At 33.0% G+C, this 13503-nt stretch overlaps 1 protein-coding gene across 1 annotated transcript; it reads right to left on the bottom strand.

Moving 5' to 3' along the window:
* Positions 1-3796: 3796 nt before the first annotated feature.
* LOC132187354 (uncharacterized) lies at positions 3797-5421 on the bottom strand. Its single transcript, XM_059601645.1, has 4 exons — positions 5088-5421; positions 4744-5004; positions 4290-4449; positions 3797-4189 (listed from the first exon to the last, which is right to left on the bottom strand). Exons 1-4 carry the CDS (start codon positions 5304-5306, stop codon positions 4011-4013), a joined length of 819 nt encoding a protein of 272 aa, XP_059457628.1. The 5' UTR covers positions 5307-5421; the 3' UTR covers positions 3797-4010.
* Between the last annotated feature and the right edge of the window lie 8082 nt (positions 5422-13503).

Below are 13503 nucleotides of genomic sequence, written 5' to 3'. Positions count from 1 at the left end.
GCATCGGATTCTGCACTACAGTTGAGAAAAGTTCACAAAGGAAGGCTGGTATCCGTTGGAGTCATTTACAAGACCTTGCCTTTTCACCCCCAGATATCACTTTGCTTCCCATTCCCGATTCATTGAATTTATGCATGGAAAGAGTTTTGTTTAAGCCCAAACCAACTGTGCCATGCATTTTTAGTAAAATTAAGCTCCACTGTCTCCCTAATTGCCTGTATTTCTATAGGGTTCTTTGTTCATATATAGAGAGATATGAGTGTTAATTAACCATTTCCTATCATTTATTAAGAGAAAGTTTGAGTTTACCGTATAAAAGATGCATGAATTACAAAAACAAGCTTAAGACTGGCCTCTACTCTGAATATTAAATGATAAATATACAATGACCCCCTCAATTAACATCTATTATTTATTTTGCCCCATAAACTGACAGGTGTGACAATACATCAAACAATCATTTTGTTGCTATTAAACCACTTTTTTGTATTTTAGTATGTATGTGTATATATATATATATATATATAAAGTCATCTAATTTTTTTTTTAAAGAAAATCAAAAAAAATTTGGAAGAAAGACCAAAAAAAAAAAAAAAAAAAAAAAAAAAGGTGATTTAATTGCAACAAAATTGTAGTTTGATATATATATCTAAGTGCCACACATATCAGTTTATGATATTTTTTGACAATTACTAATCATTTAATTAATATTCTATCGTTCAAGTATTTGTTAACCCAAATCGAAATTCATGACATGAGATGTATGTGTAAAAGGCGTGTGAAGAAACAAAATTCTTTTAAATCTTTCTATTGAAACGAATGTTGACTTAATGAAACCATTACTGATCGTCATGTATTATTTATGTAATTTTTGCGGTCCACATTTGATGTAAGTCGCCTCCCCTCCAGCAAGATGAATGCTAGTGCAAATTGCGGCTGTGTCTCTCCCTCACGGCTGCCGCTTTCCAGCTCAGCGTGAGCGGGCGGCATATTCAACTCTGTGCATGTAGCGGCTCTCTCTCTCTCTCTCTCAGTGCATGCATTAATTAAGATTGTTGCGAGCCGTCACTGCTCGCATTGCCTGTCTTCTTTCTGACTTTGCTTGCTGACAGAGAGAGTCAGATTCTGATGCTGTCTCTACTACTTTCTCTGTTACCTTCTCTTCAATATTGCCTCAAGAGATGCTTCAAGCCTTCAACTGCCCTCCCTTTATTGTACGGGTGGTCTTTTTTTCTTTCTTTCTTTTTTATGGGGCATGCAGTCGAGTATTGGTGGAGTTTCCAATTTCCCAATTGTGACTGGATGAAACCCAAAATGTGTACTCTCCTTGTTCCAACGGAGAAGAAAAGAACCTAAGAGGTGGACCATGTTGGTCCACAGAATATCTTTCTTTTTCAATTTTCTATCACTTTACAAAAGGGTTGTGGTTTTTATTTTGATTATAAAAATGCAGGAGGAACTCCCTCTATTACACTTCATATGCTTACTTTTTAATGTCACACTTGTTACTTTTTATTACAATATTTTACCTTTTTATGTTATTGCTACGCTAAGAAATAAGCAGATATATATATATATAAAAGAGAGAGTTTACGTACGTAGCATTTCTTTTAAAACACAACATGCCTTTGAAATCCTATGATGGTCCTCGTGTCTACTTTTTACTACAATATTTTACCTTTTTATGTTATTGCTACGCTAAGGAATAAGCAGTTATATATATATATATATGAGAGAGTTTATGTAGCATTTCTTTTAAAACACAACATGCCTTTGAAATCCTACAATGGTCCTCAGCATTAAATCGATCACTATTTTTACATCAAACGGCCGCAACTGTCTTGAAATCTTCTTCACTCAAATCTGGCATCTGAAGGTAGGCCAACTATAAGAAAGATATAAAGTGCAAGTCCATGACTTTAGCGAGTAGTAATATATTAGAGTATAATTGAATTACTCTAAAGTTAAGGATTTGATGAGGATTGTATTATCCTTGATGAAGATTATATTAGCTTAACTTTAGGTATCGATGATTTGATGAGATTGAATCACCCTAAATTAATGAGTAATTCCTGAAGTCTCTTTTGTATTCCTCCAAAAATTATATGGCTTTTAAAATCGTTATTTGATCAAAATTCAATAATGATATATCACAATCCTAATGACGATTTTAAAATTCATATCATTTTTTAAGGGACACAAAAAAGACTTTTAGCATTACTCTAAATTAAGGAATTTGATTAAGATTATATTTTTATATGTGTAATTAAGCTCTATAAATAAAGCATTTTGTATTGTAAACTCTATCAAGAAATAAGAGTAAAATATAGTCATTTGTGCTTTATTAGGTTATAGACCAACCACCTATAATTACTTGTCTCTATTTTATTTTATTTCTGCTATTTATTTCTTTTTCCATTTAATTATTATTTTCTTCACGGCACCGGGCACAGCGACAATGATTCAGTTGGTCGGAAATTCAGACCAACCTCTACAAGTTAGTAGATTCCGATCTCTGATACATCTGCCTCCTTTGCTTCTTTCTGGACGAGTAGAAGTAAAGCTCAGATGCGCATGATTTCATCGGTCTCTTTCCTTTCTTTCCTTTGTGTTTGTTACTTAATTTGGCAACGTTCGTTGTTGGATATTTTGGGTCTTTGTTGCCCCATTACTTGGTCTATTGTTAGTCATATTGTTGACCATGACCCATCTTTTAGCTTTTGTACTATTGTTTAAAGACCATGACCCATCTTTTAGCTTTTGTACTATTGTTTAAAGACCAAAACCTAAGCGTTGTTTGGCGACCAACGTTGCCAAACCCAACGCAACACCAAAACTGTTTGCCATCAGAGGGAAAGCATGGGTTGACAAGATGCATTAGATATAGAGCCTTGACATAAAAGAGAGCCCAGTTTGAAAAAAATGGGTCAAGTGAAATTCATATACTGTCCTCCTTACGTTTGGCCAACTAAAATCAGCACCCAACTAATGGATGACATTTTGGTAATTTTGGACAGTGGACCTTTTTGTCATTCTACTAGGAGATGGCTTGTCGCCGCCTTTATTTCCTGGCCGCCTTGTGCCTCAAGGCCCTCAACCCTGCAGACGAGTTCTGCTTTCCCTCTGACGGCAAACAGTTTGGTGTTGGGTTGGGTTTGGCAATGTTGGTTGCCAAACAACACCTCATCGTGGTATTGTTTAAAGACCTAGGCTCGTTTAAGACTTGTAATTGGATTCCTTCAGGCTTTTTTTTTTTTTTTTTTTTGTACTATACTATCATCACAAAATATAAAAGTACCATAGCACTACAAACATCACGAACAATGTTTAATAGTTTATGAAACCACAAACTCACCATAAATAATTTATGGTTTTTTTCTTTTTCTTTTTTTTTTTTTTTGTGTGTACTATTCCCAGCCCCAAGCTTCGGTTTGTGATGTTAGGTTTTCATGGTCTATGTTTAGAGTTTCCATGGAAGCCTAGAAGAGTTGGAGGGAGTAACGGGATGGAGAATAAGGGGGAAAGAGGTTGACTTGGGTAGGGCGAGAAGAGGGAGCATAGTTTAGAAAAGGGGGATTTAAATGAAACGAGAACATAGAAAGTTAGATTAATGCTTTAATTTCTAAAACCTATCTATTCTAAAGCAATTCAAAAAAGAAAGTATGCACTCTATTTTGGGAAACAAATTCTGTTGTATATATGAGACAGAACAAGATGTGCTGCCTGCAACATGTCAGGCCTTCCCAGTCATGCAGATGACGAAAACACACAACAGATCAATTGGGGGAAGTGATGATTTAAAGTGAATGTTAGGAGGAATACTTTGATTAAAATAGCAGCCAACCATTCTATGGTCAAACACTAATGTCTTTTATGGCTTAATGGAATGAACATATATAATCACATCCTTCAAAGTAATTCAAAAGCTTTGAAGTTGTAGATGACACAAGTAAAAAAAAACAGACAAAATACAAAGAGAGCTCAGACTTGGATGGTCTGTGACTGTGAGTTCAAGGCCAGTTAGTGAACTCAAAAACTTTGAAAACTATATCGAGTCCAGTGGGGATCTGGGTGACAAAGAGTAGAACATTTACCGCATTCAATGCAATGTGAAGATTTCTAGCCGTCTCACTCCCTTTCTGCATTGGAGGTACAAGAGCCGCAGCGGCTGCCCATAGCACTGTAATGGCTGTTCACATATATCATACGACCAAAATCAATCAGGATATCCACAAATGCAGAACAGAAACCTCTGTTCTCAATTCTAAACTTTGAAGCCAATGATTTACCTGCTCCTGCAAACAAATGGGGCCCCGGAAACAGCTTTCCTGTCCTGAACCAGGTGTTCACTCCTCCAAAAATGGACTCAAACACTCCGAATCCTAACAGTATAGCCCCTGCATTGAAGTGTCTATCCCTGTAAGACCCTTTCAGCAACTCCTTCCTCTCCTGAAATTGACAAACCCCAAATGGCTTAGACCTCCTTACAGCTCACATTATACTTCTCTTTTCAAATATATAAACTATGTAACATAAGCACTAATTTCTGTGTCACAACAATAAGCAGGAAAACTTATACTCCTGCAACAAATAATCACTTTTGTTATTGTAAAGCAAAATGGCAACCAATTAACACTGGGGATTTAGACTTGAAACCCAAAGATAAAATCAAATAATTTGTCCTAATCTTGCCTCTGTAATTTGGGAAAAATGGCAAATTAACATTGTCACAAGCGCACCTACCTCAGTGAGTTGCTGAATTTTGAGGTTAACCGGAGACGGCGCCGTTTCCACTGGTGTCCCATCTGGAGTAACCGGGGTAGGCTTCACCTGCTTCTTGAGCTCGTTGATTTCATTTTGCGTCGTCCGGACTCGCCGCCATTGCCAACCCAAATACCCAGCCCACAAGGTGTAGAAAAACAAACCACCCATCACGAGGGGGTGTATGAGCGCAAATGTCCTTCCCTCCAATATTCCAAACTCCCCGCCGACAGCAAGCGCTTCCTGTTTAACCACATTGAACCCAAAAAAGTTAGAAATTCAAAGTCCAAAAGCAAATAAGCTAGAACTAGAGAAGCTTAACTTGCATTTGGGTCTAGCAAGAATGGAATTGCGAGTGCTGTGAGTGGAAGAGAAGCTGATTTAAGAGCATGGATGGAATGAGGGAGGAGTATTTGTGGGTCGGTTGTTGAGTCAACGGATACATTCAATTTTGTTGGGTTGCAGGGAGTTTTTAGTTTTGAGTAGCACTGGAGCGGTTTTCCAGACAGAATAGGGGGCTTGAGAAGGCTGAGTGTGGCAGCCATGCCGATTCTTCCGAGTTGTGCGCGCACTGAGCAGAAGGATCGAGAGGGCCAATCGTGCCGAAGACAAGATAAGCAGAGACGGGTTCACATTCGATTTCGTTTGCTGTCTACTGTAACGGGCCCCACTCCCTTTTTTCTCATGAAACCCGAGAGTACAAGACTCCAGTCCACATCCACAAGGCGGCCTATACAGAGGTTTAAGTTCTTTTGGAAGAATCAGAAAAAAATTAATAAACTTTTTGAAATGTAAAATAATTAATCAAATTTTTATTTTCCAGTTCTGTTAATATATCATTTTTAATAGATAATATGACTAATTCGTTTTATTTTTTCTGGTAAGATGGTCGATTGTAACTAAAATTTAATTAGTTTTGTACTAAAATCAACCGCATAGAGATTATAAGCTATCGGAACACATAATAAGACCGACTAAAATCAATGGCGTCTTAATACTAAATATAAAATATCAAAAAATTAGAAGTGATGAATGAAAACGAAAATGAGTCATGCTTTAGTTTAGAATCTCTTAAAGATTTTAAACATACTACGTCACTTAACCTTTTTGAATTTTTATCACTTTTGAAATATTTTTTTTAAATTTAAAAACTCTTAATTTAATATATTAAACGTCTAATTTTTTATAATATCACATATTATTGTTAGGTTTTTCCTGTTAAATTTAGGCGTGAGCATTTCACGGGTCTTCTACAAGCTAGTAGACCTTGGGCGGAGGCCTAATTTACTCTTCCTTTTGAGACGGCAGGACGTGGGCTTTAACACTAACAGTGGCAAGCAACTTGTAATGTGGGTGTGCAAGCCCAGATTTGCCAATTTTATAGTTGAATAAAGTCTACTTAATCCTTCAAACTACGGAATAGGATCCTCTCTATTTCAAAATCTCTCAATTTCCTCCATGTAGTGCATTTTGAAGGGTATTGTTTTTAATGCACTACCATTATTAAAACTTTTGGACAACACTACCCTTCAAAATGCACTAAATGGAGGAAATTGATGGATTTTGAAATGGAGATGATCTTTTTCCTCAAACTACTACTCCAATGATAATCTACCTTTCAAACTATTAATTGCGACAATTTATCCCCCTCCCCAAAAAAATCCAAACTACCAAAACAATGACAATGTATCCCCCCAATACTTGTAAAATGACGAAATTACCCTTATAAAAATTCAATAAGGCAAAAATACCCTTAAAATTTGAAAAAAAAAATTAATTAATTAATTTTAGTATTTTTGTTTTTATTTTAGTTAGGGTAATTTCATCATTTTGTTAAAATTTTGGGTATATTGTCATTGTTTTGGTAGTTTATGGAGTAAATTGTCATAATTGATAGTTTGGAGAGTAGATTATCATTGAGGTGATAGTTTGAAAGGGTTAAGTAAACCTTTTATAGTTCATAGGCAAATTATAGTTGCATATTTCATTCACAAGGAATTAGGATCTTCTCCAATTTAAATGAACTGAAAAATATCTAGTTAGTTATATCGAATGAGTATTTTTATCATCTTAAAAAGTAAAAAGACAAAAATACTCCCCCAACCGTTCAAATGAATTTGTGAGGATCCTCACAAGTCAACAATTTTGGTTCAAATCGGTAGCAGCATAATTTTAGTATATTAGTTGATGGAGTTAATGTGAATTAGTGTTAAGCATGATACTTACAAAGCCCTAACCAAATATAAAGTTGATGGAGACGTGTGCAAATTCTTGGCTACTGACTTCGGTTGAGATTAATGGCTATTCCAAGAGCCAAGAGCTACCAAAAGTCGCAGGTGCATTATTAAATTCAACAATTTCCTCTCTTTAATTAGTATATTACTTTTTAAATATTCTATTTTCAGAATAGTTAAAAATGGCAATTGCTTAAATATTATAGTTTCGATTTTTCATGCATTTTCAGCTAAATCAGCTCGGACATGTTTTCTAACATAATTAATCAAGCTATGTATACTTAAATGCGGAAAATGCTAAGTGTTTTTTTGTTGTTTTCTTGCTATCCTCTCAACTATAATGTAGTTTTTAAAATCACCAATAGATTAAAAGTCAGTAATAATGATCTCAAATTCAACGATAATTTTAAAAGCCACATCATAGTTGGGAGAACACAAAAACACTAAAAGAACACCTAACATTTTCCTTTAAATGCTGTCTATATTTCTCAACGTTTAACCAATCCTTTCCTTTTTTTCTTTTTTTCTTTTTACAAAAAAAAATATATATATAGTTTTTTATTTTTATTTTTTAGTTTTATATATTTATATTTTTTATTATGAAAAACACGTGTTATTATTTTATTGATGCCGACATATCACCTAATGGAATCATTTTAAGCTAACCACATGGATTAATTTCAGAATTATTCCTAAAAGTATGGCCAAAGAGAAAGTATTTTTAATTTTTTTTTTTTTTTACCTTGGTTTCGTTTTGTATCACGGATGGTACCTCAATAATGGTTAAAAAGGAGATGGTACCTCCATCTAAATTACGTCCAAAAATTGACAGAAATTCATGTCAGCATCCCTAAAAAATTGACATATATCCATATACCTAATTAAAAGAAAAAAAAAAAAAGATTTAAATACTAAAAACCACCCAAGGGTTTGGACACTTTATTTTTTTTCCCCTAAGTTTTGATTTGTATCACAGGAGGTACCTGTAATTTTAATAAAGACCAAATTGATATTTCCATCCATTGACCATTAGTTGACTTAATAAAAGTCCACATCACTAACACGTGGACCAATTAAAATTTGACACCTGGCATAAGTGGTCACGTCATCGGTGATAACGTGGCCACCTAGTTAAAATTTTTATTTAAAAATAAAATAAAATAAAAAATAAAAAATTGGGGGGTGGCCACCCCTTGGCCATTTGGAGGTGGCCTGTGCACCCCCATCCAGCCAGGCCATCCCCAAATTTTTTTTTTTTCTTTTTTTTTTTAAAAAAATAAAAAATAAAATATTTAATTACTGATGATGTGACCACTTTTGCATGGTATCGAATTTTAATTAGTCCATTTGTTAGAGACGTGAACTTTCATTAAGTCAACTAACGGTCAATGGATTGAATGATCAATTTGGTCTTTCTCAAAACCTAACGGAGAAAAAATAAAGTGTCCAAACCCTATGGAGTTTTTTAGTATTTAACCATAAAATAAATAATAATAATCTTTTAAAACTAAAATAAAATGCTTAAAAACATTAAAAAATTATTATTATTATTGAAAAGAAAATGGGATAAAAATGAAAACCGATGGATTTTAACCCTTAATTTAGAATGTTTAAAAGCTTTACCATACATGCAAAGAGAAACGTTTTCTTTCTTTTCTTTTTCTTATTCTGTTTTTTTAGGAGAGAGACAAAATCAATGTTAGGCTACGAAGTCGGAAGCTAAGCAGAGTATGAAAGAATCCCACAATCTATCGCTTAACCTCCCCAAGATCATCACCAAAACCATCATATTCTTACCATTATATATATTTATATGGAGGTATTTAAAAGCTTTGATGAAGTCATTGCACTCTCTGGACTTGTACTTTTATATAATATAAGCCTGCTCCGGTCTACCAAAGTCTGAGTATTCCTTAACAGCCTTAACCTCCTCCCAGATAAGGCCGACATCATAGGTAGGGGTCGGTTTTGCTTTAAAAGGAAGTGAGAGATAACTCAGATAAGTTAGAAAAACATTGTTTAATTTTTCAGCTTCAAGAGCTCATGCATCTTGGACATTTTCAACTGGCACCAAAGTAAATCTGGGTAAAAGAGTTTTGAATCATGGCCTTTTAATCCAATTTTGTTTTCAGACGAGAATGGTAAGACACCCCCCAACTCAAAATTTAAAACAACTTGGCAATTGCTAATATCAAAGTAGATACACAAATTTTGAATCACTATTACATGTCAAGCATTTTTGTTGGACATGATGGTTGATTAGTTTTTTGGGAAAAATGTTAAATCAGTCCGTAGTATTAGGCCATTTGACAAATAGTTCATTAAGATTTTAACAATGGTAAATTAGTTGCTATGGTGTTCTATGCGTCTGTGTGTCACATTATCATCAATAAAATGATAGACACGTGTCTTATATCAATTGAACATGCAATGCTAAATTGAACATGACATTTATCATCTTATTTTTTTTATTTTTGGCATGGTCAAATTAAGCATGGCAATTTGCCGCTGACTCAAACTCATCATACAAGACACGTATTAAATTTTTATTGCTAATAATATGGCACATTAATGATTTTCGTCATAATTTCAAACGAAAGTTCAATGTAAAAAGTTACTTGTCATATAGATACAAGATACGTATTAATTTCTTATCGGTGATAATGTGGCACATTAATAATTTTCACAGAATTTCAAACGGAAGTTCGGTATAAAGAGTTATTTGTCACGCCAGAGAGCATAGGGATTGATTTCTTACTTTTTTAAAGCCAAAATAACTATTTATTGAAGGGTCAAATCTCATGGATTGATTTAATAATCATCCCTAATCGGATATGTGAAATACATTAGTACATTACTACTAAAAGAGCCTTATATATGCAAGCATAAATATTGTATATATATATATATTTTTTTTTTCTAGTTGACTATATGTGTTCTTAATTTCTTGTATATATTAATTGCATATACAATGAAATAAAAAGCATGTTTTTTAATAACAACTTGAAAGTTATCATTAATTAATAATTCAACTTTACTTTTCCCGTTAAATTCGACCCTTTGGATAAAACCTGGCTTCTTCCTGTATACAAGATTGTCTTCATAAAAATGTCCTTATTAAATAACATCCTGTAGGCTTTATACAAGATTGTCTTCATAAAAATGTCCTTATTAAATAACATCCTGTAGGCTTTCTGCATATATATATATATATATATAAAACATTTTACCTGACTCATAAAAATAGCGACAGACATGATAAAGAGATAAAGGCAACTCATGATCGTGTCGCTCAATTGTCTCTTAAGGCCAAGTTCTAATAATTAATTTTGGCTCATTACCATTTTGAAGTAAATCTCTTCCAAAGTAAATAATGCTATAAATTTTTTTTAGAATCATCTCAAATGTGATGTGATTTTTAAAATTACCGTTAAATTTGTGATGTGATTTATTGACTTTTAATTTATTGGTAATTTTAAAAATCACATCACATTTGAGATGAATTTAAGAAGATTTATAGCATTACTCATTTTATTGTTAATGCTTTTTAAAAAGTCCAACACTTAAAAAACTAAATTATTTTTGCTTTTATATCACGTCACAGTTAAAAAAAAAAAACAAATATTCTTTAAAAAGTATTAACAAACTAATTCTAAAGTTTCATATAAAATGGAATAAAATTAGAAACTGTAGTTTTATCTCATACTGGCTAATCAACCATCAAAAAGATTCTTGTTAAAATAGATAAAAATAATAATTAATTAGTTGAAAATATCAGATAAACAACATAAAATATTATAAGATAAAGTTATAATATATTTCGTTACTCTCATAAAAAATAAAAAATAAAAAATAAAAAAATGCAAAGAAGAAAGATATAGGTGGTAGATGGCGTCCGTCCAGGTGTGGGAAGAATGCCACTATCTTGTTCGACTTTGAAACTTGATTCGTGACTCCACTAATCACTAGTAAACATTTGACTAATGCCATTGGCAATTTGGCAGGTGGTGTACGCGCTTAAAATATCGAAAAAATATTGACCGTTAAGTGATCCGTCCCACGCGGAGATATTTTCCCAGAAGAAAGAAAGAAAAAGACAGGGATAGATATTCGGATAAATATGGATAATGCAGAAACCCGGATCCATTTCAAATTTCATCTCCAGACTCTTCTTATTAATTATTATCATCTTATCTTGAACTTGGCCGGTTAGCACAAACCTTTTTTCTTTTTTTCTAATTATTATATTTCAACACTAATGTCCTCTCTCTATGTGTGTTGAAGGCTGTTATCTTTTTACCCATCCATTCTTTATCTTTGGTTTGTGGGTTTTAAAAATAAAAGTATAAACAAACAAAACACTATATAAACCGCTACTAAAAATATAAAAAGAATTTAGCTTAAAATAGTTACATCTTGCTTTTATTCTTTGATAATGTTTACAATACAGTTGATTTCTATTTATAGAAAAATTATGGTAGGTGAAGATAATATCAAAAAAAAAAAAAAAAAAAAAAAACTAGAGTCTCTGGAGCTGGCAACTAGAGTTGGTGGCAGTCATGATTATAATCAACTTAAACGACTTGTCATTTTCAACAAAACTTGATTAAGGCATCTAAACGACTTATCGTACATAACAAAGAAAAATGAAGTCTCTAAATGACTTGTCATTTGGAAACAGAGAAGGTTGAAGTAGTCAACATCGCGGTAGGGCGTGGAGTCGTGCGTTTGGCACACATGACAAGGTCGGTAGAAACTTTTGGTGATGCGTGTGGGCGTGTGAGACCTCCGGCTAATTTTTATTGTGTTGTGTAGATCGATCAATGAGCTTTCGATTCATGTGACCAAAAGAATTTGCAGAACTATTAGAAATCGAAGACTGACAAAGATTTCTCACGTTAAATTCGACCACTTTAGATAAAACCTGGCTTATTCCTTAAAAGTGTCCTTTATTAAATAACATCATCCTGTAGACTTTCTACGTATATAAAAGTATAAAACATTTTACCTGAGACAAAAATGATAAACAGATAAAAGGAAACAAATGAGAGACGAGTACTGCGTCGTTCAATTGCCTCGTAAGGCCAAGCTCTACCATTTTTGAAGTGAATCGAACAAAATCTAATGTCTGATTAAAAAAAGCAGCAAAGGAACAACAAAGGTATAGGAGGTTGATGTCGTCGGTCCAAATTGTCGTTTCACAAAAACATCGGAAGTATACCACTTTCGTCGATTTTCAACTTTGAAACTTTTGACTCATCCAAGTCGTACACGCACTGTACGCGTAAAGGGGGCTTAGAATAAGTAAATTTGGCCCATTAAATCTGAGCCACAAGAAACTACTACTTTTAGTTAACTAGATTGGCTTGGTTGTCGCCTGTCACTCGTCAACAGGTCTTTATAGATATGGAAAAATATATAAAGGGATATTCAGATATTACACCCTAACCCCCTAATCTATCTCAAATTGCTTCTCTACTTCTTGTTATAGCTCATTCAATCAAACAAGTAATTGGGTTTTGCTTGTTAAAATTTTTGGTTTAAGTCAAAAAAAAACAAAAATATAATGATTAATTAAAATTTTAGATAAAATAGTTATAAAATAAAAATATAATTTTTAGCATTACTCTTTTTACTTTTATATGACATCAACACACCTTTTTCAAATTAAAAACAAAAAAAAAAATTGTTCAAAAATACGTAAACAAAGAAACGGATCTTAATTTTTTATATTAGTGATGAGTGACTGGATGGTCACGTAGAAGGAGTCGTATTCAATGTTCACATTGCCTTTATATTATTATTATTATTATTATTATATATTAATTATAATTATATAGTCGTGCTCGTGTAGGCATCTAAAGTTTAAAAAGCGTGCTAAGGAACTCCTACTACTTTCATTAGTTGATTAGATCTCTTATTTTTTTTATTTTTTTTAACTATCATATCACCACCCTTTTTTTTAATCTCACAACATTCATAATTAAAAAAAAAAAAAAAAAAAAAATTCAGTGTTATTACACAAAATTAGTAAAATATTAATTTACAAAATTGGGATTAAGGTTTTTTAAACTAGTTAATTTACAAATAATTATTAGAGATTTTAAATAAGGTGGTGAACTGTATCCTGGGGTCTGCCCACCCCAGATCGAACAATATCTGTGGAAAAAAAAAAAAAAAAAAAAAAGGACCCGGACTATACAAGTTGATTGATCATTGATGGAATGCTAATTGAGCATCTTCTGAAGAAAATCATCTTATAATTAGTCAAAATTATTCTCTTAATATGATCAAATGCATGATTAAAGACATCATAAAGGAAAAGGAATAATAATGGTTTTGGATGCGTATCGAAATCTATTGTTTGGTGACCCGCAAATGATCCGTGGCCGACTCAAAATTCCAACCCCTCTGGCCTGGCACTCACCCAAAAAAAAAAGAAAAAAGAAAAAAGAAAAAGGAAAATAGTGCTGAGGTGGCAATGAAAATATGCAGACTGGCATGTGAT

This window comes from Corylus avellana, chromosome ca7, assembly GCF_901000735.1.
Source record: "Corylus avellana chromosome ca7, CavTom2PMs-1.0".
In the NCBI taxonomy this organism is placed as follows: Eukaryota; Viridiplantae; Streptophyta; class Magnoliopsida; order Fagales; family Betulaceae; genus Corylus; species Corylus avellana.
The sequence above is the reverse complement of the archived record's forward strand: the minus strand, read 5'-3'. Positions and strand labels throughout refer to the sequence as shown.